We start from the raw sequence: 27,817 nt of genomic DNA, 5'->3' as shown, positions 1-27,817 counted from the left end.
ATGCTTCGCCCCAGAGGCCCTAAGGCCTCTGAAAGGCGAAGACATTTGAGCGACAGCCTCAGCTGGCAACAAGACCAGGCTCTGAATAGCAGCATCTATCTTCTGAGAGAGATGGGACCCACCGGTTTCCTGCTGAGAGAGGAAGAGCCAGAAACCAAGAATTTCCGAGTAAAAACAGCACTCCCCCCCCCTCCCCATTTGCCTCTGCCCCAGTCCCTTCCCTCAACACCAGCAGGGTCTCTCTGGTTTTCCCCAGAACCAACTGTGGGCTTAGCCACGCTCATAGCCCCTGAAAACCCTATCTGTCTAAATCCAAAGACACATCCTCCCCTGTTCCCCGGACTTCGAAAAATGTGTAAATAACAGAGGGAAATAGTATTTACCAGGAAAGTTTCTTTGTTGGACGTTAGGGCTTTGAATTACACCCCAATGTTACACAATGGTGGCCCTTAATCTTAAGGCTTCAAAATGTCAGAGATTGTACACAAATATTTAGCTTGCAATATGCATATTATGGATCCCTAGTTAGCAGTCACTAGCCCTCTAAATCAAACAAATGGAAAAATCCTACAATCTGCTGACATACTGTAAATATTTGCTAAATAAATGTCAGTGTTTCCTTATTCTAAATCAATAGCAAGGCCCCATGAAACTATAGTTTAAATGGGGAGGCTTTGGAAAGGTCTTAATGAATAAGACTCCCTTTTTTGTTTTACTCAAAGACCAAAGAATATTTTATATTTACACTTCATTCTCATAGGTCCAAAATCAGCCTCCACGACACCTCCTAGTGGTGGATATAGAACATATGAAGATAGGGCCACACGTTTTATAGTACTGGATACTGCTTGTTTACAACACCTTTTATTTTGCTCCTTATAAAACATACTGAATTTAGTCAACTTTTATGTAGTCTTGGTTGTATAAAATTAGTTCTCTTAAATGAAGTTAAATTTGAAATTTAAAAAAAAAATCTAAAGTGAACTACATTACAAATAGTATTTAGCTTCACTCCAGGGTAAATTTTGTCCGAAATTAACCATTTAGAGAGGTACAGATTTTAAACTTAGGTTTACTTTTAGGTGAGCACAGGTGATTTAAAAAGTGTCTTTATTTATAAGGCAATAAACAAGGCCAAGAATAAGAAGTGAAAAATTAGCCTGGAATTCAGTGTCAACAGTTAAAATTCTCCGGTAGATTCTGGTCAGTAATAAAATCAGTTTGGAGTCACCTAGCCCAAATTGCCACTTCAAATCTCTTTTAATCTAGATACATGTCAACTTAGTTTTGCTATAACTCTAAAGATTAACTGGCATTTTATTTTTCTTTCAAAGGTTTTTCTAGGAAATCCTCATGTTTGTGATTGTTCCACATTTCTGAAAGAACAGGAACTATGTAAACATATATGCTGGTGAGTGACTTTCTTTTGTTTTGGAAGTACTGAGGCTTGAACTCTTGGTCTCAGATTTGCTATACAGGAGCTCTACTAAGGAATCACGTCTCACTTCTTACCCAGGTGTGTACCTGGACAGCAATCCATCTATTTTTTTGACTTTTTGTCTTAGTTAAGATGAAAGACCTCAGACACACTCAGTTGAGAAGTGACTTTTTAATAAAATCTTCACAGGAAATCAGCTTGATATGTCACATAATTTGCTTTTTTGTGTTTTGAACAAAGGAAGACTAAATAAATTTAGTGTTAGGAAGATATAAAGTTAAGATTGCCATAATTTACCGGTATTTTCTTTGGTATTTTATTTCATTCTGAAAACTGCAAACAACTTTAATTTGAAAAGATTTCATAATAATGTTTTTAATAGAAAGAAAACAATTTCTATATTCTCACTATGTACTCAACTGTGAAATCTATCAATAACTTTAAAAAAGCTAAAAAAAAAACAACCTTGATTCATACCACTGATAGCTCTGTGGTTCATTCTAGGGCATTACTGTTCTTTCAAATTTTTCTCTCTCTAAAACCACATTTTCTCAAAATCAAGTATTCTGTTTCCACTTATAGGTATAGAAATATCCATGCTAGCTTATGTTGGTCAAGTTTCTAAAATGCTTTTTTTTCAATGAATGTTTGATTTGAGGTAAAGTCAGGACTCAAAGAATTCAAATCTGAAATTTCCCTCTCATGTCACAATCTATTTACATTGTGATTAGGCTTATTCATAACACTTTCAACAATGCAAATCCCATAGTTTTCTAATCTACAAAAATTTGATCCATTCATCTACTGAGGGGCATGTGGGTTGGTTCCATATCTTAGCTATGGTAAATAATGGATCAAGAAAATGTGGTATATATATACACAATGAAATTCTATGCCTCCATCAGAAAGAATGACATTGCCCCATTTGTTAAGAAATGGAAAGACTTGGAAAAAATTATATTAAGTAAGCCAGGCCCAAAGAAACATAGGTCCCATGGTTTCCCTTATTTGCAATAACTAGTATATGTCAAGCAGAAAAGGTCAGATAAGTTGATGTCAGGGGAATGAAGATAAGTATTTAAATTTGGGGGGTGGGTTCCTTTCATGCAATTGTTTCTAACATATTTATAAGATGATTTCTATGTTGCTTTGTATGTCCCTCCCCCACAGTATAACCCATACTTTCACTGTTTTTGATGTAGGTATAATTTGTGGAGGGGAAGGGAAAAAAAAACAAATCGTTTTACTAGGGATACAGGTGGACCCATTGCAACAATGAGATTTACAAGTCGTTATGTCAAAAAACAAACTTTACAACTTTGGGGGGGGGATTGAGTGGGGGGAGGGGAGGAGTATGGGAAGGGATGGGAATGGGAAACAACGAGGAGGCAGCAATGCTTGATAAGAAATGTACTTGTTATCTTGCCCATGTAATTGTAACTCTTCTGTATGGTATTCTCACAATAAAAAAATTTTTTGAAACATTTTGACCTATGTAAAAGTGCTTTAATTTTTTTCTATTTGTTAATATTAGGGTCTTGTTGAAAAAATTCAAGCTCCCAAGGAACCATGAATGTAAGTTTTTAGTATTTCATTTTTTAATTTGAACTTAGCAAATATAATTTTTAAATTCTAAACATATTCTGAATTTTTGTGTTTATTTCTAGACAATCTTTTAACTAGCTCTCTCCCAATTAGTTATATTTCAAAAAGTTGGAGCCAGGTGCTGGGAGCTCAAGCCTATAATCCTACCTACTCAGGAGGCTGAGATTTGGGAATCACATTTCAAAATCAGCCCAAGTAAGGAAATCCATTAGACTCTTTTTCCAATTAACTACCAAAAGGCCAGAAATTGAGCCATGGCTCAAAGTCATAGAGCACTAGCCTGGTCCACAAAAGCTCAGGGACAAACAGCACCGAGGCCCTGAGTTCAAGCCCCAGGAGAGGCAAAAAGAAATGAAAAGAAAAAATGTGGATATTTTTCTTAACAAAGCATATGCCATTTTTAAAATCGAAGTTAAAGGTGCTTGAAAAAAACAGCGATAAATCAATAGCCAGCTTTTTAAAATAGAAAAAAGATTTCCCTCTAAGGGGGTAAACTTGTTCAAAGTATTCTGTATGCATTTGTGGAATAACTGCAACTAATTCCCCCTTGGGCTAATGTATGCTAACAAAAAATAGTAAGCAATAATGATGCTCTCCATGTTTTCAGCAAAAAATTACAGTGTTTTTTGTATCTAAAACTTTTTAAATTGTAAACTAAGTGCACTTTTTACATCTAAAAAAGCATGGCACATAATTTCATTTAAAAATGCTTTCTGATTAAATTTGTTTGGGAAGAGTAAAAGACCTACAAATACATAGGTCTTCTTGAGTAAAATCAGATTATTAAAAACAATCCAAAATGAGCTATCTTACACAAGGTAGTTAGCTCTGCTTCATTAGAAATGAACCATTTAAGGAGGTATAGTTTATTATATTGGTGCACTTGGCACTATTAAAGATGAAAGTAGTTTTTATGTCACAAGTACTTACCATACTTTTGACATAGTGGCAGAATATTAAATTTCAGTGTCCGCAAAAAATAAAGGAGGAAAATAGTTTTATTCTATGTATTTACGCTAACATATTTTGTAATAATACTGTCATTATGAGAGTTACCTGCGGTTGGTTTAACCCACTAGATACACTTAAGAATTGCAGAGTCTAGGAAGTAGGGCTGTGGCTCAAGCGGTAGAGCACTCGCCTTGAGCTGAATTGCTGAGGGACAGTGCCCAAGCCCAGAGTTCAAGCCCCACGACAGACCAAAAAAAAAAATGCATCCTAAAACAGCAACTTCATATGTTATATTTTATGTTGTATTTCCCTTTCCATTACTTGCAGATGAAAACTATTCTTTTTGCTAACATGAGTAGGGAATGTTTTAAGTATTTACAATTCTATATATTAATTTTGAAACTGTATACTTCCTACTGAATTTAAATTATGAGTAAAATTAATTAAAATGTTAGTTAAAATAAAATTTTCCCATAGTTATATTAAGGAGAGGTGTTAGGTGTTAACTCCTTAGTTAACTAAGATAACATTTAGTAATACTTCTGCTTCAGAGAATCCTATTTATACAACGCAGTTACCGACAATGCCATCATAATCCACAATAAAGTCAAAAGTAGACATTTTAATGATCTCGATATTGTTTAAAATGAAAGCTAAAGCAAGCATATAATGAGTCAAGCGGAAAAGGTCAGATAATGTGATGTCAGGAAAATGAACCGTTAGATGTGTATTTTAATCTTTTTTTCTTTCATGCATATGTTTCTAACGCATTTATAAGATTATTTTTTTTTTGTTTGTATGTCCCTCCCCCACAGTATAACCCCTGCTTTCACTATATTTGATGTCAGTATAACTTGTGGAGGAGATGGGGAAAAACCAGTTGTTTAAGGATACAGGTGGACCTGTTGCAACAATGAGAAGTACAAGTTGTCATGTCCAAAACGAGCTTTACAACGTCGGTTGGGGGGGGGGGGGGGAAGGGGGGGGAAGGAGAAGGATTGGGATTGGGGGGAGGGGGGAGGCTGGGAAGGGATGTGAAGGATAAACAAAGGAGGAGGCTGCAATGCTTGGTAATAAATGTACGCATTATCCTGCCCATGTAATTGTAACTCCTCTGTACAGCATGTTCACAAATAAAATAAAATTAAAAAAAAATAAGGCAAAGAAGCTGGAAAGATTATATTTAAGTGCAAAGGGCATGTTATTACTAATGGAGAAAGTATGTTCTCTACATCAGATACTCTTCTAAAAGGAGCCTACAACAATAACTTATATTCTATTGTTGTAGATAAGAAACCTAAAATTCTATTTTCTTTTATGAAAACCTACCAAGGCAATTATAAAAGAATTTTATTGTGAAAACATCAGTTTGGGAATGCTGAGCATTCTTTTTCCCACAAATGTATTCCTAACAACCCTAAATTTATCACCTAATAAATTTCTTCTAAGTACCATAAGCAATAGACACCATCTGTTCTTTTTTAAATTATTTATGGATAAAATAAAGCTCACATTAAAGGAAATAGTTTCAAATTCTCATATACAGTTAACTTTTTTTTTGGGGGGGGGTCCGCTCCTGGGGCTTGAACTCTGGGCCTGGGCACTGTCCCTCAGCTCTTCAGCTCAAGGCTAGTGCTCTACCACTTGAGCCACAACACCACTTCCAGCTTTTTTCTTTTTGCTTATGTGGTGCTGAGGAACCGAACCCAGGGCCTCAGGCATGCAAAGCAAGCGCTCTACCACTGAGCCACCTTCCCAGCATCTATACAGTTAACTTTAGTGTGTGTATATGTGTGCCAGCCTGAGGCTTGAACTCTGTGCCCAGACTCTGTCCCTGAGCATTTCTTTTTCTCAAAGCTATCACTGTATGACTTGAACCACAGCTCCATTTCTGGCTTTTTGGGGTAGCTTATTGACAGACTTTCTTGTCAGGCTGGCTTCAAATGCTCAAATCTCAGCCTCCTGAGTAGCTAGGATTACAGGCATGAGCCATCAGCATACTGTGTCAAGATAGTCTATTAGAATACTGTGTTCTGCTTTTATCAGAGAATCTCTATCATTTTAATTTTCAATACTATCTAACCTGTATAATTTAGAAACACCAATAGTAAGTCTTCCACTGAATAAGTGTTTAAAAATTAATTTAATTTTTTTCATGATTAAGCTAAATTTTAATGTATTTCTATTTTTATATACTTTGTATATGCATCTTTAATCAGATTTTGGGGATATACACCTTAAAATTTTTATTTTTGTTTTCTATATGAATTGTCAAATTCATCTTTCAGCCACTTTTGCTGGCTTACAATAATTTAAAAAATATATCAATACTTTTTAGATTTTATTTTAATCTAGAATTTTTTTCAGTTTGAGTTTTGCATCCATATTTATCACTAATGAAAATAGATATATAAAATATCTTTATAATTTTAGGATGAAAGGCTAAGTCATGTAAAATGAGAAGAATGCCAGATATAAAATCACAATAATCTGAGATGTAGAAGACACTTTGTTGAAAAATGAACTTTACAATTTAGGTGGGGGGGGGAGGATGTAGTTGTGGAGGTGAGAGGGAAGAGATGGTAGGGGAAAAACAAAGGAGGAGGCAACAATGCTTGATAAGAAATGCACTCATTACCTTGCTCATGTAACTGTAACCCCTCTGTATACAGTATTTCCACAATAAAAAAACTTGTTAAAAATCATAGTAATCTATTCATCTCTAACAAATAAAAAGTAGTTTCCATTCTCCCATCCACATAACATTCCTATATAGGAATGATTTTAAATACAAAAATAAAGTACTTAGAAAGTTTTCTCTGGTGTTACTAGCTCATTTCTATTTTAACTCAAACAAAGAAAGAAAGAAAATATTTTCACAACTCATTAAGACAACTGAATGGCAATACGAAAAAAAATTCACTCAACCCAAATACTACCCTCCTACTTATACCAACACAACCTCACATTGTTCCCATGACAAGGAATTTAAAACAATAGAACAACCAGGAGAAAACCCTTAGAAAGGGTACCACTACTCTGGAAAAAAAAAAAAGACAATTTTTTAAAGGATTAAAAGTATGAATAAAAGGAAAGAAATAGATTTAATAGCACACAAAAATCAAATAGCAAAATGTAATAAATGAATAGATAAAATAAGCTTAGGAATGCATTTCAAAGAAGCATAATCTCTATAAGCTTTAAGACAAATTTGTTCTTTCATCCAAAAATACAACCAAAATATAGTCCACACATAAAAGAATATAAACAGAAAAGAAAGTAACGGAAAACAGACTTTAAAATTTCATTCCTGTCAAAATGAGTTGAAATCTGAATGAAACTGTCACTGAATAAAATTTAATTTGCCTCATATTTATATATTAAAATATTTTTTTTGGTCAGTCATGGTGTGCCACTTCCGGTTTTTTGGTGGTTTCTTGGAGATAAGAGTTTCACAGACTTTCACAGCCTGGGCTGGCTTTGAACTGCTATCCTCAGAGCTCAGCCTCCTGAGTAGCTAGGATTATAGGCTAAACTCTATTTTTTGTATAGCACTTAGTGATGTTAGACAAGGTAAGCTGCCTTGATCGTCTCTTTCAGAATATTCAGTCTCATGCATTAATTTTCCCAAAATAATTTCATAAGGCTTTGTTTCTTCCTTTTATTTTCTAATTTATTTATTTTATATTAGAATAGTTTCTAGAAGCACTGGACAGTTCAATGGATATTTCAAATTTTAAATTGTACAATTTTTTCAAGGTCAGAAAATAAAAGACAGATAGATAAATCTATCTAAAACCTGCTTCCAGACAGCTTCTCCTATTCATGTTTATTTTTAAGTATTTCTTCTATCTTAAAGAATTTTTATTACCAAAGCAAAATCTTTTGTTATTCACGCTGCTCTTCTTTTTTTTTAAGAGAACAGATGTTTCTGTGTCTGTATGATAAATAGTCCTCCTCCCTAAAGTAATGGATAATTAAAATATGATACCCTCCCACCTGCCATACCTCCTCAGACAAGGAATAGAGGTTTCAGTATTGAAATACAACTATGACATTTTCATTTTTTTTAGTGTTTAAACTGGGGTCATTTCTAGGGTTTTTCTTTATCTTCCAAGTAATAAAGTACTTACTAAACACATATACATATTAAAGAATATAAGATGAATTGAACTTAGAGGACTTATTTAGACTACTTATTTAAATTACCGTGTTAGGAAGAAGAGGAGGGAAGCAGGAAGGAGCATATGAATGGGCCAGAGAAATAAGGATTTAGAATATTCTAATTAAAATATGGGCTCTTAGAGCATAATTATTTATAAGGACATCAGAATGGAGAAATTCAGAATTCAAAGACTACACATCCCAAGAGTACGGCAATACCCTGCCTAACAAATTATTCTGAACACTACTGACAAAATGTGTAGAAAGAAAGAAAGAGAGAGAGAGAGAAAAAGGGAGAGAGAGAGAAAGAAAGAAAGAAAGGAAAGAAAGAAAGAAAGAAAGAAAGAAAGAAAGAAAGAAAGAAAGAAAGAAAGAAAGAAAGAAAGAAAGAAAGAAAGAAAGAAAGAAGAAAGAAAGACAAGAAACAAGCATAATAACATGCTTCTAGGGCACTTGTCAAAGATACAAAGTATATAGAGGAAAATAGGTACAGTTTTCTTCTCCTATTACTCATTCATTTATGTACATATCTAGCAAATATAAACAATCAGATACCATTTTTTTCTTTATGTACTTGTGTCCCCATTGCTTTTTTTTCTTTTTTCTTTTTCTTTTTTTTTTTTTTGTGTGCTGGTACTAGTGAGCCGGGGGCCTGGGTCTGGGCACTATTCTTTAGCTTTATTTGCTCAAGGCTAGGGCTTTACCACTTGAGCTACAGCCCTACTTGCAGCTTTTTGGTGGTTGATTGCAGTCTCACAGACTTTCCTTCCCTGATGCTAGCTCTCACTCTCCTGAGTAACTAGGATTACAGGTGTGAGCCATTGACAGCTTCTTTTCTAATATGTGTGTGTGTGTGTGTATATATATATATACATATACACACGTATATAGATACATATATATATGTGTGTGTGTGTGTGTGTGTGTGTGTGTGTGTGTATATATATATATATATATATATATATTGAGCTGAGGACCAAACTCAGGGCCTTATACTTGCTAGGCAAGTGCTCTTCCACTGAGTTCAATCTCCAACCCCAAACATGATTTTGATATCTACCCATAAATGCACTGTGTGCACTGACTTTCTTCAGCACATAAAAGGTAACTTCCATTCTTTTTTTTTCTCTTTTTATAAGTGACTCCTTTCTGACCTTTTAGCTCTGAAAGGAACACAAAGACATGGATCAATGTCAGAAGGACAATCCAACAAATACTTTTCCTGATACATGAAGGAAAATTCTTTTGACTTAATTCCATCTTATTACATGTCTATACTTCTAATTCTTCCACTGAATTTTAATACTTTGAGGGGCTTTGTTGCTGTTGTTTTTCACTAGTTGCTTTCCAGCTGGGTCTTCTGGAAGGAGAAATAAATGACTTGCTGCGAGGGATACATCAAGTCCCTACTCCCCTACAGAGAAGTGCCGTGACAGAAGAAGAGGAAGATGGGTCCCTGGCTCAGAGGGACATTGGCTCCGAGGATATCTGCTCCATTTGTCAAGAGGTGCTTTTAGAGAAAAAGCTTCCTGTTACCTTCTGCAGGTGAGAGACTTTTGTCCTTGGATTCTAAAACTTATGAAAACTTGCCAAGAGCCAGTATTTCACACTTGAAGTCCTAGTTACTAAGAAGGCTGAGATCTGAGGTGATGGTTCAAAGCAAGCTGGACAGGAATCCTTGAGCTTCTTATACATTGATTGGGGGCGGGGAGCGGGAGGGGAGGCTTTAGCTATGGTTGTTTTGTACTTTTTTCCTGTTTTATGTTTCCTAACATAAAACACATATCTGTTCTTTAAAGACTTCTGGGCTGCATTTTGAAGGTAATAGTTACAAATAGTTGTCTGAAAATGAAGATCATTTTACTTTACAATTTTTAAATTATCTTTAGGTTTTGTTTAAATTATATCTTCAAACCTGAATAGTTGAAATTTTTACTTATGCAAGAATATTTATTGAGAGATTCAAGTTCAGGGTATTTTTAAGTTTAACTTTGAAATTGAGTAGTCAATGTGCTACCGAACTTTTCCACTATTTTTCTCCTGATTACTTATTACAATTTTCATACAAGCTGCTTTTTTCATGTGGTTTCTTCCATGTATATTGTAAGGTTAACTAATTTCTCAAACACCTTTCTTCCTACCAGTCATTTCCTGTGCATTTTCAGATGCAATATACTTTTTAGAAAAACAGGCATTGGAATAGGAAAAAGTTTATGTTTGGAATGCTGATAAACCAAATTCATAGATTCATAGATAGATTTCTCTGTGTGTGAGAGTTTATAATCAAGTGATATATGTAAAATCAGTTGAGTCTACTTTTTTGGGGGGGGGTCCGATCATGGTGCCTGAACTCTGGGCCTGGGCACTGTCCCTCAGCTCTTCAGCTCAAGGCTAATGCTCTACCACTTGAGACACAGTACCACTTCCGGCTTTTTTCTTTTTGCTTATGTGATGCTGAGGAATTGAACCCAGGGCCTCATGCATGCAAGACAAGCACTCTACCACTGAGCCACCTTCCCAGACCCAGTTGAGTCTACTTTTATACAGAAGCAAAATATTAGTAATGTTATTTACATAAATACAAGTGTATACAAAATATATGTGTATATATGTATATATATATACACACACACATATATATATATATATATAAAACTTTTCTGTGTGAAGATGGTAAACTTGCATTTTCTTTTTGATAGATTTGGCTGTGGCAATAGTGTTCACATAAAATGCATGAAGATCTTAGCTAACTACCAAGATGTGCCATCCAAAATTGCCATGCTAAAATGTCCTCTGTGCAGGAAAGAATTTGCTCCACTAAATGTTATTTTGGAGGAATTCCAAAACTCTAGCAAACTTGTGGCTGCAGCTGAGAAAGAACCACTAAGCAAACACCTTGGAATTCCATGCAATAACTGCAAACAGTTTCCAATTGAGGGGACATGCTACAAGTAAGTGGCACCCAGTAAAATTACATGCAATTTTTTCTTACCCTTACAAAACTTTGACTATTAGAGTACTATTCTTTGTCCTACTTTCTTCTTCCTTCATACCCAGTATTTGCCTAGGCAATGACAGCTTATTTAATATTTCCAAATAAGAGACTTTATTTTATCTTCTTTTTACAAGAGTTGAGTATGATATATCACCATCCTACACAGTCTAGCACAGGCTTTCTTGCTTTGGCCTACTGGAGTTTCTAGGATCACAGTGAGTAAATTTCTTTGGTCAGCCAATGAGGTCTTTACCAAAAACTCATGTATTAATGCAAAGTGATATTAACTAGAATGACATAATTTTTCATCACTTTCCTCTTACTCCAAATTGTAATAAATACGTTTCATTTCATTTCAGTCTTTACTCAGCAAGATAATTACTAGATCAAAAAGGGTTTGCTGCTTTTATTAATACACCCAAACTATCCCACAATTAACCAGAGTAAATATTAATTGCTAGGGCTAAGAAACGGTATATCCTTAATGAAATATCCCTTATTATGAAATTTTAAATAAGTTATTATCTGAGTATTTTTTCCTGTCCTGGTGGATTGTTCATTTTCCAATATGTTATCCCTAACCCACTGTTTAACTTCTCTGATGAGAATACCTTCTCATTACTTTTCCTCTAGGAGTTTGGCAGTTACTCATCTGTATCTCATCCCATTTCCTCAAATTAAAGACTACTTGCAAAATTTGTAACTCCAACTTTCCTCAAATCCTGACAATCTTCAGACTGAGAAAATATTTTTGTTTTAAGAATATGTTAAATAGAAAGCAAAATAAACTAGAAAGTCTCTAAGATTTCCCTCTTTAGAGATTTATGATACCACTATTTTATAGTTTAGGTTAGATTTTTTTAACTGTATACATTATGTTCCAGTGAATAGAGATTTTTAACTTCATCTAGCCTAGCATACAATGATAAATTGCAACATTGCTTTGACTCTTTGATGTTAAGACTCTTCCCTGTGTCTATAAATAGTCACAATGAATAAATTAGCACTTACTTCTAAAATGTCTCAGGCAGATTTTTCTTTATTTCTCATGAAAATAGCCTTCTTTAATAATTTAAATTAGAAGATGACCTCATTTGACTGCTGCTCAAGGTTTTGGTTTTTGATGAATTCTACAGCAAGAAATTAAAATCTTTGGCTAGTGGCAAAATCTATAAATGATATAAACTATAGTATGAAGTTACCTTTTTCTTAATTTATCAGTAGTTTTTATTGATATTAGTTGGGTAGTTATCTTTTTCCATTCCTTGGGAGGAGAAAGGAAATATAATTCCATTTTCCAGAATGTAACCCTTGCTAATCAAGAAACAGAACATCTAATAGGCTGTAGATCCTATAGGAACTTAGAGAAAGACATAGACATAATTCAAAGCAAATTTAGTCGGAGAACTAAGGAAATAAGGAAGAGGTATGTGGTAGGCAAAATAACAGTCTCCCAAATTTTCCCACAACTTTATGTCCAAAGCCTGAATGTCAGGCTACAGGTCATAGGGGAAGAAAGATGGCAGATGGAGTTAAGGTATTCAAAGCAAGCAGCCAAGGTCTGGGAAGGAGGATATCCTCACTTAACAAGATAAACCAGTCTATTTCTTGCAACCTGGTTCTGTAAGACACATTGAAGGAGTAATTCTGAGAGCAGATGAAGAGGGTAATAAGGACACCATGTAAGAGGAGGTAGACTAATCAGGACAAGTTTCTGAGAAAGAAACATAAAGATTGGAGAAAAATACACTGTAAGTGGTAGGACTAGCCTAAGTGAAGGCACTGGGGCTGTAGGATTCATGGCATGAGAGAACATCTGTAAACGTGAAATCAAATCATCAAGAACTTACCCTGCCATACTGAAGAGCTTGGGTTCTATTCCTAAGTTAAACCTAAGAGTAGAGACTGGACCTATTTGGGATTTAGTATGTGTGTGGAAGTGAGAGGAGAGGGAAAAGTTCTGGAAAGAAAACACAAAGGTCAACTGTACCATTCTCTGGATCCCTGTGTTCAAGATGCAGGTTCTCTCTCTGCCTGACCACACCCCATTTCCATTTCTGCCTGGGGAAAGGGGCTCTGCTCAGAGGTCCATACTGAAAGTGGAACACCACCACCTATGCCTTTGGCTTTCCCTTTAGTATACTAGGGACCTCCAATTTTTCACACTCCCTTCTTCCAAGAAATCAAGCCAGTGGTTCAAACAAAGGAAATCACATCTGCGTCAAAGCTTTCTGGCTCTGGCTGGGGCTCGGGCTTGTTGGCAACTTCAGTTGGAAGAAAACGAATATTCTGTTATCCTATCATCTTCTGTTTTCTATCATACTCTTCTCTCCTAACGCCTGTGATATGCAATGTAGCTTGGGCAGACTTCTACAGAACTGTAAAATACTATGTTTGTGTCGGTTAAACTGATGGACTTATGGTCCATTTTACAGCAGTATGGGGAAAGTAATGCACAGTGTCATTTGTCATGGGCAAATATCAATATTTGTATTGTTCTCAGAAGCTGGCCTCAAAAGTTTTCACCAAAAAATGGCAATAATTGGACATTGTTTCCTTAAATGTCTTGATTTGTTGAACTTTCAGGTGTAGTGAATGTGTAGAATATCACCTGTGCCAGGAGTGCTTTGACGACTGCTCTCATCTTTCTCACACATTCACATTTCGCGAGGTAAGCTATCCATTTTGAACCTAATACAGTCTCGGTATTGGTCTTGTTGCAATACTAAGTAAATCTATGAAGATGAAGAGTCAATAACACTCTAGAATTCAACCTCTTGATATTTTTTACCTTATTTATTTATTTTTTATTTATTTATTATTTTTGCTGGTCATGGCCTTGAACTCAGGGCCTAGGTACTTATCCCTGAACTTTTCAACTTGAGGGCTAATGCTCTATCACTTGAGCCAAACCTTTGCTTGTCTTGTGTGTGTGTGTGTGTGTGTGTGTGTGTGCGCGCGCGCGCGCGCGTGCGCGTGATCATTTGGAAATAAGACTCTCATAGACTTTCTAGTTGGCTACCTTTGAACGGAAACCCTCAGATCTCAGTCTTCTGAATAACTAGGATTACAGGGGTGAGCCAGCAGCACACCCAGCTAGCTTCTTGATAAAATCTAAGTGCATGTTCTTAGAACTCTTTGAGAGGGATACACAAGGCTACCAGCTCTTACACTGGTGATTCATAAAATGCAACACAATAGCATGCATCTGATGATATTATAAATAAATACTACGAATAGAAACTATAGTCCTCACACTTGGAGATTGCTTTAAAAGATCGTAAACTTAAAGGCTGGCTTTTAGTAATATTGCTGACTACCCTTTATGGTTCTCTCTTAAAATTTTTTATACTAACAACAATAAATCAGGGAGATCATTTCAACTACACACCTTAAAAGTTTTGGTAGTTGGCTCATGCTTGTAATCCTAGCTACTCAGGAGGCTGAAATCTGAGGATCCTAGTTCAAAGCCAACCCAGGCAGAAAAGTCTGTGACACTCTTATCTCCTATTAACCACCAAAAAACCAGAAGTGATGTTATGGCTTAAGTGGTACAGCTTTCACCTTGAGTTGAAGAGCTCAGAGACAACAACCCAGGCCCCATGACCAATTTTTTAAAAAGTTTTGTGATTCTGAGCAATGCTGTCATCTTTTTCTTGTTACAAGATACCACATCCACATTTACCAGTAATGTCTTTGCCTTACAAAGTACTAAGTGTGGTGGCAAGCCGGGCTGCACGGCAGGCGGAAGCAGGAAGGTCTCAAGTTTGAGGCTACCCTATGCAATTGAGATTAACTCAAAATTTAAAAACTGAAAGGGATGGATTGTAGCTGATTGTTAAAACATGTACCATCACCCCTCTGTTCTACCCACAATTTAAAAAACGTAAAAGTAATGCCATTGTAAGAATTATGCATCACTGCATGAGCCCCACAGATATAATTTATAATGGTGTTAAAATAGATAATGTTTAAGTTAATAGATATTCCCCCTATTATTGCTACTGATATAGTCTACCAATTTTAATCTATAAAATGCAACTTTCAGACTGGGAAGGTGGCTCAGTGGTAGAGTGCTTGCCTCGCATGCATGAGGCCTTGGGTTCGATTCCTCAACACCACATAAGCAGTAAAAGCCGGAAGTGGCATTGTGGCTCCAGTGGTAGAGGAAGAGCTGAGGGACAGCGCCCAGTCCCAGAGTTCAGGCCCCATGACTGGAAAAAAAAAAAGAAAAATAAAAAATACAACTTTCCATAATTTGCAAACAAACATCTACTTTTCGCTTATTTCAGAAGAGAAACCAAGGATGGAAATTACTAGAAAAAACATCACAGGATGATGTAAAATGTCTAGATGGTAAAAATGAGGTAGAAGAAACAGTGCCACAATTTCAAGAAAAGAAAAGGTGAGGTTTTCATAAAGAGTTTATTTCTTCATAGGATTTGGGATCTTATACCAGTGATATGTACTCTCATATTTATTGAGCAATTGTTATGCAATAGGTAACATCATAGCACACAAGTGAAGAGCAAGACTAGCTCTGTCTGCCTGAATCCAACCCAAGCCCAACCACATGGTCTTTTTGTGGCTTTTTGGCTGATTATTTCAGTTCCTTCTGCAAAATTTCCTCATCTTATAATATGGATTGTACAAAGCCAACCTCATACGAGCTTTTTTTTTTTTACTGTGAAGTTTAATGTTATACACATTAAATATTCAACTAACATCTATTGTTCAGCATTAGCCCCATCAGATTTACTAAGTGTAGGAATGTCATCAAATAATGACTTAATAATTAGTAATCAAATAATAATCAGTAATCAATTAATCATCTAATAAGTATAAAATCAAAACTAGTGTCAATTTTGAAAAGATAGAGAGGAAGTTGCCTTTGTAACATTTCGCTGAGAGAAGGAGGTGGCTTCCTCTCCACCTTCTCTTCTGTCTTTGGATTGCTGTACAGGGTAGTGCAAGGAAGAGTCCATCCTTTAGAACACCACCTGGCTGTATAGTGTGCATAGTCCTCCAGATTTTTATCAAATGAATAAGGAAAGCACTAAAGAAAAGTAAATACTGCCAAAGGCTATCTACAAATTTAATGTGATACTTATCAATATCCTAACCTCATTCTTCAATGAAATAGAAGAAGCAATCCAAAAATTCACATGGAAAAATAAAGACCCCAAATAGCAAAAGCAATCCTTAACAGAAAGAATAGTGCTAGAAGAATATCAAAATCAAAATTTCAAACTCTACTACAAAGCTATAGTAATCAAAACAGCTTGGTACTGGCACAGAACAGACCTGAGGGCCAATGGAATAGAACTGAAGACCAGTAAATGAACCCCTAGACTTATGGCTATCTAATCTTTGATAAGGGAGCTAAAGAAATAGAATTAGGGCTGGGAAGGTGGCTCAGTGGTAGAGCACTTGCCTTGCATGCCCAAGGCCCTGGGTTCGATTCCTCAGCACCACATAAGAAAAAAGAAAAAAGCTGGAAGTGGCGCGGTGGCTCAAGTGGTAGAGCGCTAGCTTTGAGCTGAAGAGCTGAGGGACAGTGCCCTCGCCCAGATTTCAGGCCCTACGACCGGACCCCCCCCCCAAAAAAAAGCAATAGAATTAAAGAAAGACAGCCTCTTCAGTAAATGATGCTGGCAAAATTGGTTAAACACCTGTAGAAAACTAAAGCTAGATCCTTATATATCACCCTGCACCAGAATCAACTATAAATTGATTAAAGACTTCAGAGTCAAAGCAGACAACCTGAAAACATTACAGGAAGGAATAGGAGAAAATCTAGGGCTCCTTGGCCAGGCAGAAATTTTCTTAATAAAGACACAGAAACATAACAAATCAAAGAAAGGTTGGACAAATGGGATTGCATGAAACTGCAGAGATTCTTCATGGCAAAGGACATAGCTAGTAAGATCAATAGAAAGCCCACAGATTGGGAGAAGATCTTCCTTCATTAGCCATACAACAGACAAAGGTCTCATATCTAAAATTCAAAAAATTAAATATCAAAAAATTAAGTCCCTCAACAACACAGCCTCAAAGAAACAACCATCCAATTAGGAAGTGGGCTAAAGACTTAAAGAGAAACTTCTCTGAAGAGGAAATAAGAATGGCCAAGAGACACATGAAGAAATGATCAACTTCTCTAGCCATAAAAGAAATGCAAATCAAAACAACATTGAGATACCAGCTTACCTCAGTTAGAACTCTAATAACAACAGATGCTGGAGGGGATGTGGACAGAAGGGATCCCTACTGTATTGATGGTGGGAATGTAAACTTGTTCAACCATTCTGGAAAGCAGTATGGAGGTTCCTCAAAAGACTACACATAGAGCTCCCCCACTTTGGGGCATTTACCCAAATTATCACAGACAAGACCATACTAAAGTTTCCAACACAATTATGTTTATCTCAGCATTATTTACCATAACTAAGATATGGAACCAACCCAGATGCCCCTCAGTAGATCAATGAATCAAGAAAATGTTTTATATATTTATATATTTATTTATTTATACACACAGACCAAAAAATCCTAGGTCCCATGGTTTCCCTTATTTGCAATAACTAGTATATGTCTAGGACAAGCAGAGAAGGTCAAAAGCTATGTACATATGCCCATATAAGATGATGCTAATCAAAATGAACCCCAAGATAGGGACACAAGAGATTTTAATCTTTGTCACTGTTGTTTTTAATATACTATGTGATTTTTTTTTGCTTCTTTTGTATGTTCTTCCCCCATGGTATAACCCCTTTTTTCACTGTATTTGATTCCAGTGCCCTGTATCTTGTATACACATTTTTCTAATTTGGAGAGGGCAAGGGAAATAAGAAAATGTTGAAACAAGGATACAGGTTGACCCATTGTAACAATGAGATGTACAAGACATTATGTTAAAAATAAACTTTACAACTTTGGGGTATGGGGGAGGGAGGAGTTGGGGAGGTGGGGAGGAAACGGATGGTAGGTTAAAACAAAGGAGGGGGTAACAATGCTCAATAGGAAATGTACTCATTACCTTACTCATGTAACTGTAACAGCTCTGTACAGTATCTTCACAATAAAAAATATAAAAGTTACATGTTGTATATTATTAAATTATATGTTGCAGCTGGGTGATGGTGGCTCATGCCTCTAATCCTATCTGCTTAGGAGGCTGAGATCTGAGGATCACAGTTCAAAGCTAGCCCAGGCAGAGTCCTTGAGACTCTTATCTCCAGTAAACTACCCAGAAAAAGCTGGAAGCGGCACTGTGGCTCAAGTGGTAAAATGCTAGCCTTGAGCACAGAGACTCAGGGTCAGTACCCAGGCCCTGAGTTCAAGCCCCAGGACTGGCAAAAACTAAATAAAATAAAATACATATGTTGTAAAACACATATAAAAGAAATTTAATAAAATTAAATAAAATCAAAATATTTTAACACATTCAATTAACCAAAAACTATGCTTATTCTCACCAAATGTATAAATGTACATGTAATACACCCACACATCATACATACCTAAAAACGCTCACACATGTTACATTTCTCCTCAAGTCCCAGTAAACACACAGCCCATGCCCCCTGCATATACTACACTCTTAGGAAAAGAGCGCTCTTATGTACATAAAACAAGCCTCAGTCTCCTTCTTCTAGCTGGGCATCACATTTCCACCTACTAGGATAAATTGGGTAACTAAGGATCGGGTTAGAAGACATAGGGTTGGAAGTTTGGGAGAGAAAATATTTTGTCTAGGCAGACAAAATGGAGTAAAAAATGGAATCTTTCGGAATAAAAAGTAAACAATAAATATTATGGATAACAGTATGATACTATTTTTAGTATTGAATGCTGAAATTGACTGTTAAAATTAGATGGCATTGGTGGAAGCAGTTTTGTAGTATTGTGGAGATATAATTGAAATAAAAATGTGAACTTTCATAGACAATATTTGTGAATCTTTATTCTGAATAACTTATGAATACTATAATTCAAATAAATAATTCTGACATTAGCCAAACATTTATTTTTAATACCTATTTTACCAGTTTTAATGGCAGCAAATATCAGCTAATTCACAGTTTATTCACCTTTATTGTCATTCAGTCTTCTCAGATTTATGTGAATATCATCTAATACTATTGTCCTAAGGGAACACCCCACAGGAAAATTAATTTCATCACAGATTATGATCTACCAATTTACCACAGTGGCATACTGTGCCCCTCACTTTCTATGAGTTAACACAGCAAGTTGGATTGTATTTTCCTAATCACATGTCTAAATATTGCCTCAGAGTAAAGTAACTTCAGTATGTACTCATCATTTTGAGGCCAAGCACCAATGCTCATGACTATAATTCTAGCTATTTGAGAGGTTGAGATCTGAGGTTTTCAAAGCCAGCCCAAGCAGAAAAGTCCATGAGATTCTTATCCCTGATCAAGCACCCAAAAAGCAAAAAGTGGAGTTTAAAAAGCTCAGGAACAATGTCCAAGCACTTTCAAGCTCCAGGATAGAAAGAAAGAGAGAGAGCGAGAAGAGAGCAGGAGAGAGTGAGAGAGAGAAAGAAAAGAAAGAAAAGAAAAAGAAAGAAAGAAAAAGGGAGGGAGGGAGGAAGAGAGGAAGGGAGGAAAGAAGAGAGAGACAGAGACAGAGAGAGACAGACAGAGAGAGACAGAGAATGGAAGAAAGAGCCAGGCGCCGTTGGTTCACGCCAATAATCCTAGCTACTCAGGAGACTGAGATCTGAGGATCATGGTTCAAAGCCAGCCCTGGCAGGAAAGTCCGTGAGATCCTTATCTCCAATAAACCACTAGAAAACCGGAAGTGGCGCTGTGGCTCAAGCAGTAGAGCGCTCACCTTGAGCTGAAGAGCGCAGGGATAGCACCCAAGCCCAGAGTTCAAGCCCCATGACCAACCCAAAGAAAATTAAAATTAGAAGAAGGAAGGAAAATGTTTTTTGTATCAGGATCTTATTTTATTGACATTCAAGTACAAATTTAAAAATTCTCATTATGTTGTGAAGTCAATCTTTGCCCTTTATGAAGTTTATCATTTTGAGAATTGATACACTTTTTAAATTTGATAATATATGAGACTATCTTTGGTTCAAAGAAGTTTTGTGTTCAGTGCATGATATATATAATAGAGCTGATGCTACCTCCACATCTGTAATCCCATATCAACAGTCACATTTCTGCTTGCTTCTGTTCAGCCAGGTTTACACACCTAAAGATGTTGTGAAGTCACTGCCTCTCCAGTTAGTTACAAAAAAAAGTAAACTGCTTGCACCGGGGTACCAATGTCGACTTTGTCTAAAATCATTTCTTCTTGGACAACAAACAAGGCTACTACCATGTACTCATAAGGTAAAAGTCACACCAGCTTCACTCAACTTGCACTGTCAAGCCAAGGTGTAGTGACTTTTTGTTTCTTCTTACATATTTTTGCCTGCACCTGTATAGAGAAGTTTAGAAAGCTGTCCCAGAGTATATTCAATATGGTCTGATTTATTAAGATTCATTTCTCATAGAAATGTTCAGAGCTACAAAAACAAACAAGTGTCAATATTGGATCATAGAATACATACAAATGGCTTCAAAATTGAGCTGCTAAATGCCAGATCAATAACATAAACATTAATGCTGTCAAATGTTACTGTGATTTTTTGAAACTATTTTGTAAAGATGTCACCTTGTTTCCATTCATAGCTTCTAAAATGTCCTAAACAGTTTTCAATTGAGTGGAACATACAGATTGAAAATTTATTTAATTTGAAATATTTCTGCCAGGCTAATGAATTAGAATAGTAAAGTCATGTTGCAAAATTATTCCTGCCTATGGAAAGGAATGGTATAGAATCAATAGGAAAATGTGTGACAAACTGTAAATTTTCTGAATGAGAGTTTGTCTTATAGAAGTAGTGTTTGATTATTAACATTCTTTGTGAATGCACAATATGCCAAGTAACCTTTCTTATCTACTCACTCATCCTATCTTACCAGGTTTATAAGAATAAAACAAAAGTAATTGCATAAAAGGGAAAATCTGCCCAATATATTTTATTCCCCAAAATTATACTATAAGTTAAACATGCTTCAAATTCAGGTAATGAAAGTCTGAGTGTCTGGCATTATGGATCTATGAGAAATTCAACAATGACAAAGATAAAATTGATTCAGTATCATAGTTACTACTAATCCCAATGGGATTTGCAGTGTGTAAAATGATAGAATGATCTCCTATTCCTGAATACAGACAGCAGTTAAAATTGGTTGATTTATTAAAATTTATAATTGAGTTACACATAATTAGATTTCAAAGTCTTGAAAGGTAGAAAACATTTCTTATTGGTTTCTAGTTAATGTGTTGTTAAATAGAGTTTAGACTTTTCTGCCATAGCCTCATTGAAAACATTATTTTGACAGTAGAGTATAAATTGTCTCATGTTAAAAATTGAAGTTATTAGCTACACTTTATTTTTATTGTCAAGTGTATGCACTAGGGAGTTATAGTTATATGAGTAAAGTAATAAGCACATTTCTTGTCAAACTTGTTACCTCTTCCTTCATTTTTCTCCCACTTTCCCTCTCCTCCCCCAACTCCCCTTTGAGTTGTACAGATTATTTCGAACATATTGTCTTGTGAATATCACTGTTGCATTGGTTCCTCCCTTGAGAGGAAGATAGAAAATGGGACATAAGAAGTATATTATTGTAATAAGAGAAATAAGAAGTATATTATTATAAAGAAGGGACAAGAAGTGCATTATTATATAGCTTCTGACCTTATGAAACAAAGCACCTTTAAGCAAAACTCTTTATAAAAGTACCAGCCTTATAATTCAGTCTTATAATTCAAATAAAATGCCTGCAGATGAAAACAAAAACTCATTTCTGTCATAGTACCTAAGGAAGATAAATGGCTGAGTTTGGCTATTCTATCTATTTTGCTGATATTTAGAAAAGAAAAATCCTGTGGAACACTAACATTTATCTAGTTATTCTTACAGCTCCTTAGATGCAACAGAAATGCCTAAATTGACAGTTAATTGTTTCATATGAACTTACTGGACTCAAAATATAGTATTTTTTGGTCAGGTACCAGTGGCTCATATGCTTATAATCCTAGTCAGGAGGATGAGATCTGAGGATCACAGTTTGAAGTCAGCTTGCATAGGAAAGTCCACGAAACTCTTAATCTCCAAAAAGCTGAAAATGAAGCTGTGGCTCAAGTATTAGAGAGCCAGTCTTGAGGGGAAAAAAGCTAAGGGACATTGCCCAGGCCCTGACCTAATATTACTATAAATACACACACACACACACACACACACACACACACACACACACACACAATTACTCGATAGCCAAGTATTTCTTGAAATAAAATTATTTTAGTAAACATTTGTAGACTCATCCTTAAGATGGCTGATAGTTCCTTTTATTACCAAAAGTGTGAATTATTTCACATTGTTATACCCAGGTCACAGGACCCCCACCAAGAAGACCACCGAGAGTCAGACTTTACAGCTGTTTTAAGGTTTTATTTAAATGGGCTGCAGCTAGGGCCTTGTCCTACACGCTGACACAGCGAAGCCTAGGAGAAGAGCCTTGAGCTAATGATTTGCAAGGTTTATAAAGGCACACAACCAACCAGGTGTTTGGATTACCACTACGTGTTGCTCTGCTAGAAACAAGCAACAAGTGGTCACTGCCTCAAAACTTTAACCCTTCATTCCCCCTCTTAACTTATGGTCCTGGGACAAAATCTTGTGGCTCTGGCCTAAAACTAAACTCCAACAGCTCTTGATCTTGAACGGGTATAGTCCCTCTCTGACCTTAGCCATATTGTTAAACAATAATAATCAGTTCATTTTTCTTTTCTTGAGGCATATGCGTAGTGGTTGGGTAGGATGCTTGGAGACTTCCCATGTTTCTCCACGGTCGTCCATGGCAAAGGAGTCAGCTGGTCTGGTGTGGGAGCAGTGAATCCAAGAAGCAATGCCATCCACCTTAAGGGCAGTGGGTGTAGCCAGTAGTACCATGTAAGGTCCCTTCCACCATGGTTCCAGAGATCCCAAGTTGTTCCTTCAAACACCCAGTCCCCTGGTTTAAACAAATGGGGGGGGGGTAGGAATAGAAGCAGAATCATATAATGCTCTAAGCTAGGGCCACATCCTCTTATGCACCAGATGTAAATAGTCAAGCTTACACAGAAATTCAGTATCATCCAAATCAGCAAGCAATTGAGTCTGAAGGATAGGGATAATGGGTGGAGGGTGTCCAAGCTGATAGGGTGAATTTCTTACTCCAAACAGGGCAAAAGGAAGGAGCGATACCCAGTCTGTGCCAGTCTCCAAGGCCAATTTAGTTAAGGTCTCTTTTAGAGTCCGATTCATTCTTTCTACCTGCCCTGAACTCTGGGGTCTATAAGCACAGTACAATTTCCAATCCGTCCCCAGTGCTGTGGCTATTCCCTGACTTACTTTTGAGATGAAGGCTGGTCCATTGTCCAACCCAGTGGTGGATGGGAAGCCATACCTGGGTAGGATTTCTTCCAGGATCTTCTTAGCCACGACGTTCGTGGACTCATGCTTTATTGGGTAGGCTTTGGCCCATCCTGAAAAGGTGTCTACAAAAACTAGCAAATATTTACATCCAAATTTTCCAGTTTTAATTTCTGTGAAGTCTACTTCCCGATACACACCTGGCCTATCTCCATGGAGGCGAGCTCCTTTTGTAACCGGTTGATTGGAGGCATTGGTGAGCTGACAGGCTTTACAATTTTTAACAATGTCCTCAATGAGTTGATTTCCTTGCCTAATTTTTACTTCTGAGTGTCGGAGCAAGTCCTGCATTCTTCGGGTTCCCATGTGAGAGACCCAATGGATTCTCTTAAGAATCCCCTTGCTCAATCTTTGTGGCAAGGTAAGTTTCCCCTCACCACAGTCTTTGTTTCCTTCTCTGTCCAGGGGTTTATAGGCCATGGGAATTTTCTTTATCCACTCCAAGTCTTCTTGGGAGTACTGAGGCTCAGGAAGCAAAGCTCGTGAGTCAGTACTAGAGTCAGTACTTCTGCTCTGGGCTGGAGGGCTGCCTCCTTAGGTGCCTCATTGGCCAAGTTATTTCCTTTGGTTATAGAATCAGTTCTATGGCCAGGGCAGTGCATAATGGCAATATTTACTGGTTCCCATATGGCCCGGATGAGGCTCAAAATTTCTTGTTTGTTTTTAATAGCCTTTCCCTCAGCTGTCAGCAGCCCCCTCTCTTGGTAAATGGCTCCATGGACATGCACAGTGGCAAAAGCATACTGACTGTCCGTGTAAATATTTAGTCTCTTCCCTTTTCCCATTTGTAGGGCGTTAGTGCCACTAGTCCTGCTCTTTGTGCAGACATTTCCTGGGGGAGTGCTTCTGCCCACACTATCTCAGTGTCCATGGTGACTGCTGCACCCACGTACCATTTTCCATCTTAAATGAAACTGCTGCTGTCTGTGAACCAGGTATGCTCGGCATGCGATAGTGAAGAGTCCAACAAGTCTGGCCTCTTTTCCTTGGCCCAGTCTCTCTTTTCACGCTCATTTTCACATTCTCCGTCCTTCCTTTCCTGTCTTTGCTCCTCTGTCTCTCTTATTTGTAAACCTTTTCCGCTGCGGCTACTAGATCCCTAATAGACTTTTCACCAAGTCTGTCTAGAGCCTGCAACTTTCACTTTATGTCTGGTGCAGCTTGATTTATATAGGCAAACATAATCATCTGAGCCGACTCCTGGGTCTCAAGATCATACGGGGTATATTGACTAAAAGCTTCCATGAGCCACTCAAGATATGCTGCCGGACTTTCACTTCCTCCCTGTCTAACATCATAAACCTTGGCCATATTAGTAGGTCAGCAAGCCGCCACCTTGAGATCTACCAACAGATCCTGGCGATAGACGAGGAGTCGCTCCCTACCTTCAACCATATTGTAGTCCCATTTTGGTCGGATCTCAGGAAAATAGGCAGCGATCAGGGCAGGATCTGTGATGGGCACTCCTGTAGGGCCAGGGATATGTTTCTGGGCCGCTTCTCAGATACGATCTCTCTCATTGGTGGTAAATAGGACCTGTAAAGCTGACTGCAATCATCCCAAATGGGCTGATGAGTAAAGAGAATAGTTTCAAGCAAACGAATTAAATCCTGGGGTTTCTCAGAAAAGGGGGCATTTTGGGTGCACCAATTGTATAGATCACTGGTAGAAAATGGCCAATATTAGAGTTGCTGTTGATCATCTGCATGCACAGGACCTACGGTGTGTAAGAGAAAAACAGCTGAATTAGAAAGTGGGTTGATCCCATGGCGTCCTCGAGTGACTGGCCCCTCAGAAACTTTAGGGACAGGTGCCGAGGGTTCGGCTGCTGGTTCTATAGCTCCCTCCTCCTCTTGATCATTCTCAGGCTCTGCAAAAGGAACCTGGGAAGGGGAATATGGGGGAGGAAACATTTCTTCTTCCAAGTTATCTCCCTGAAAAACCGGGAGGGTATCTTTTCTTTTCCTCTTTCTCAGTTTCTTTTTGTAAGTCTAGGGGGCTAGATGGAGTGGTGCCCATGGTTTCCAGTGCCATCAGTCATACAGTCCAAAAAACAATAAACAGTACAAACAAAACACATGCAGTCCTGACAGTTACAAAAAAAAAGCTTACGAAGTGGAGATCTCCCGAATTGGTCCGCTGACTCCTGTCAAGGAGGGGTTCCACACCCACGCCCCACAGCAGAAGGAGCAGACCCACAGTGGGCAAGTTGGGCCTCCATTAGGAGGCCTTCTTGGTCAGTTCCGGCCCAACACCAAACCGACCCCCACCCCACAATTCACACAGCGTGGTTCCAAGGACCCTGACTCACACGGTGGGGTTCCAAGGAACCCAGTTCCTCCAGGGTTGTTGTGCAAGCACGCCTGCTTCCACAACCCTTTACGAATCTGAGCAGCCATCCTCACAAAGGAAAACGAAAGTAAAACAAACGACAGGACAAGACAAATTAACAAAGACAGTGTTGGTTTACCTTTGGAGTCTGAGTTCTTGGGGGGGGCGCGCTTTGGGGGGATCCCGGACAAGCCCCCACTAATATGTTATACCCACCAAGAGTCAGACTTTACAGTTGTTTTAAGGTTTTATTTAAACGGGCTGCAGCTCAGGCCTTGTCCTACACTCTGACACAGCGGAGCCTAGGAGGAGAGCCCGGAGCTAAAGATTTGCAGGGTTTATAAAGGCACACAACCAACCAGGTGTTTGGATTACCACCATGTGTTGCTCTGCTAGAAACAAGAAACAAGTGGTCACTGCCTCAAAACTTTAACCCTTCAACATCAGACTAATTTTCCTTTCTAAGTTATTATGGGTTTCATTTTTCTTTTTTTTTCTTTTCTTTTTTTGTTATTGTTGTAGGTTGTGGGGCTTGAATTCGGGGCTTGTGCCTACACACTGTCCCTGTGCTTTTTGCCCAAAGCTAGTACTCTACCACACAGCTTATGTCCCCTTTATAGGTGGTTAATTGGAGATGAGAATCTCATGGACTGTAATGCCTGGATTGGCTTCAAACTGCAAACCTTAGCTCCAAGCCTCCTGAGTAACTAGGATACAGGGATGAGCCATAAGCACCAGCAATAATTTTCATTTCTTAGAAGCATGAAATTAATATTTTGAATAAATATTGCTTTAAACAAAATTTATAGTAATACAGATATCCATAAGAGGTTTTGCATTTCAATGTTGAAAATGGAGATGATTCCATATAACCATTATTTTTTCTTAAAACTTGGTTAAAATTGCATTTCAACTTTGTTATATACTTTTAACATACTTACAAAACTAGAAAAACTTAAATAATATCAATTATAAAGATAACAATTATAGCTCTACATAACTTATAACCTTGTGTTTCAAGTTTCATAGGAAATGCATCGACAAGTGGCTACTCTACAAGTGCAATTCATGCCCTATTGATGGACAAGTTATATATAACCCTTTAATCTGGAAAGGCAATGCTGTGATTGGTCAAGCACATCCATACTCTTCAAACTTAGATATCATTCATCTGCCAAAGCAAGAATCACTAAAGCTTTTTATTCCTGGCACTAGACTGGTCTTAAAACAAAGCAAATATGAAATTTTACCTAGCATACCTCAGTGTGATTCCCCAAAATTGAACACACCTCAGAATCCATCAGATATCTATCAGAACATAACAATTGATGATCTATGCTCTGTGAAATTAGATGACACAAATTCAAGAAAATTAATCCATGAACATAAAGTTAACCAACATTTCCCCAGCTACTTTCAAGATTTACCCACTGGGTCATTTGGGAAGACAGCATATCAAACATTTCTTCCATCCCTTACTCAAGAGAATGTCATATGTCTCAATGGAATAAAAATCCCAGCTAACAGCAAAACATGTATTACCAGTCAAAGTCAAAAGGTAGGCAAAGACTGTAAATGCATTAATCATAAGCCAAACAGGATTCATGGTATCAAAACAAGAGAAGAAAACAGGAGATCAAATATGTTACTTCCAGAGGATCTACATCTTACTCTCAATGGGACTACAACTAAACTTAACTTGCCTAAAAGACATAGTAATGACATGGAAAAACTTAGACAAAAATGTATTCCTCCACCAAGATGA

The 27,817-nt window shown here is 37.3% G+C and overlaps 1 protein-coding gene across 1 annotated transcript; it reads left to right on the top strand.

Moving 5' to 3' along the window:
• On the top strand, positions 1 to 27,817 carry Zswim2 (zinc finger, SWIM-type containing 2). Its single transcript, XM_013028685.1, has 9 exons — positions 1 to 168; positions 1,335 to 1,411; positions 2,973 to 3,013; positions 9,499 to 9,703; positions 10,858 to 11,109; positions 13,740 to 13,824; positions 15,446 to 15,558; positions 20,371 to 20,524; positions 27,074 to 27,817. The coding sequence occupies exons 1-9, from the start codon at positions 1 to 3 to the stop codon at positions 27,815 to 27,817; spliced, it is 1,839 nt and encodes a 612-aa protein (XP_012884139.1).

This window comes from Dipodomys ordii, unplaced genomic scaffold (genome assembly GCF_000151885.1).
Source record: "Dipodomys ordii isolate 6190 unplaced genomic scaffold, Dord_2.0 Scaffold5, whole genome shotgun sequence".
Classification (NCBI taxonomy): domain Eukaryota; kingdom Metazoa; phylum Chordata; class Mammalia; order Rodentia; family Heteromyidae; genus Dipodomys; species Dipodomys ordii.
The sequence above is the reverse complement of the archived record's forward strand: the minus strand, read 5'-3'. Positions and strand labels throughout refer to the sequence as shown.

What these genes read in the sequence shown, in the direction of transcription:
- Zswim2 (XM_013028685.1), top strand. Translation starts at nt 1, where the DNA reads ATGCTTCGCCCCAGAGGCCCTAAGGCCTCTGAAAGGCGAAGACATTTG. An exon ending in CTATGTAAACATATATGCTG is followed by an intron (nt 1,412 to 2,972) that starts GTGAGTGACTTT and finishes TGTTAATATTAG; the next exon opens with GGTCTTGTTGAAAAAATTCA. An exon ending in GCTCCCAAGGAACCATGAAT is followed by an intron (nt 3,014 to 9,498) that starts GTAAGTTTTTAG and finishes GTTTTTCACTAG; the next exon opens with TTGCTTTCCAGCTGGGTCTT.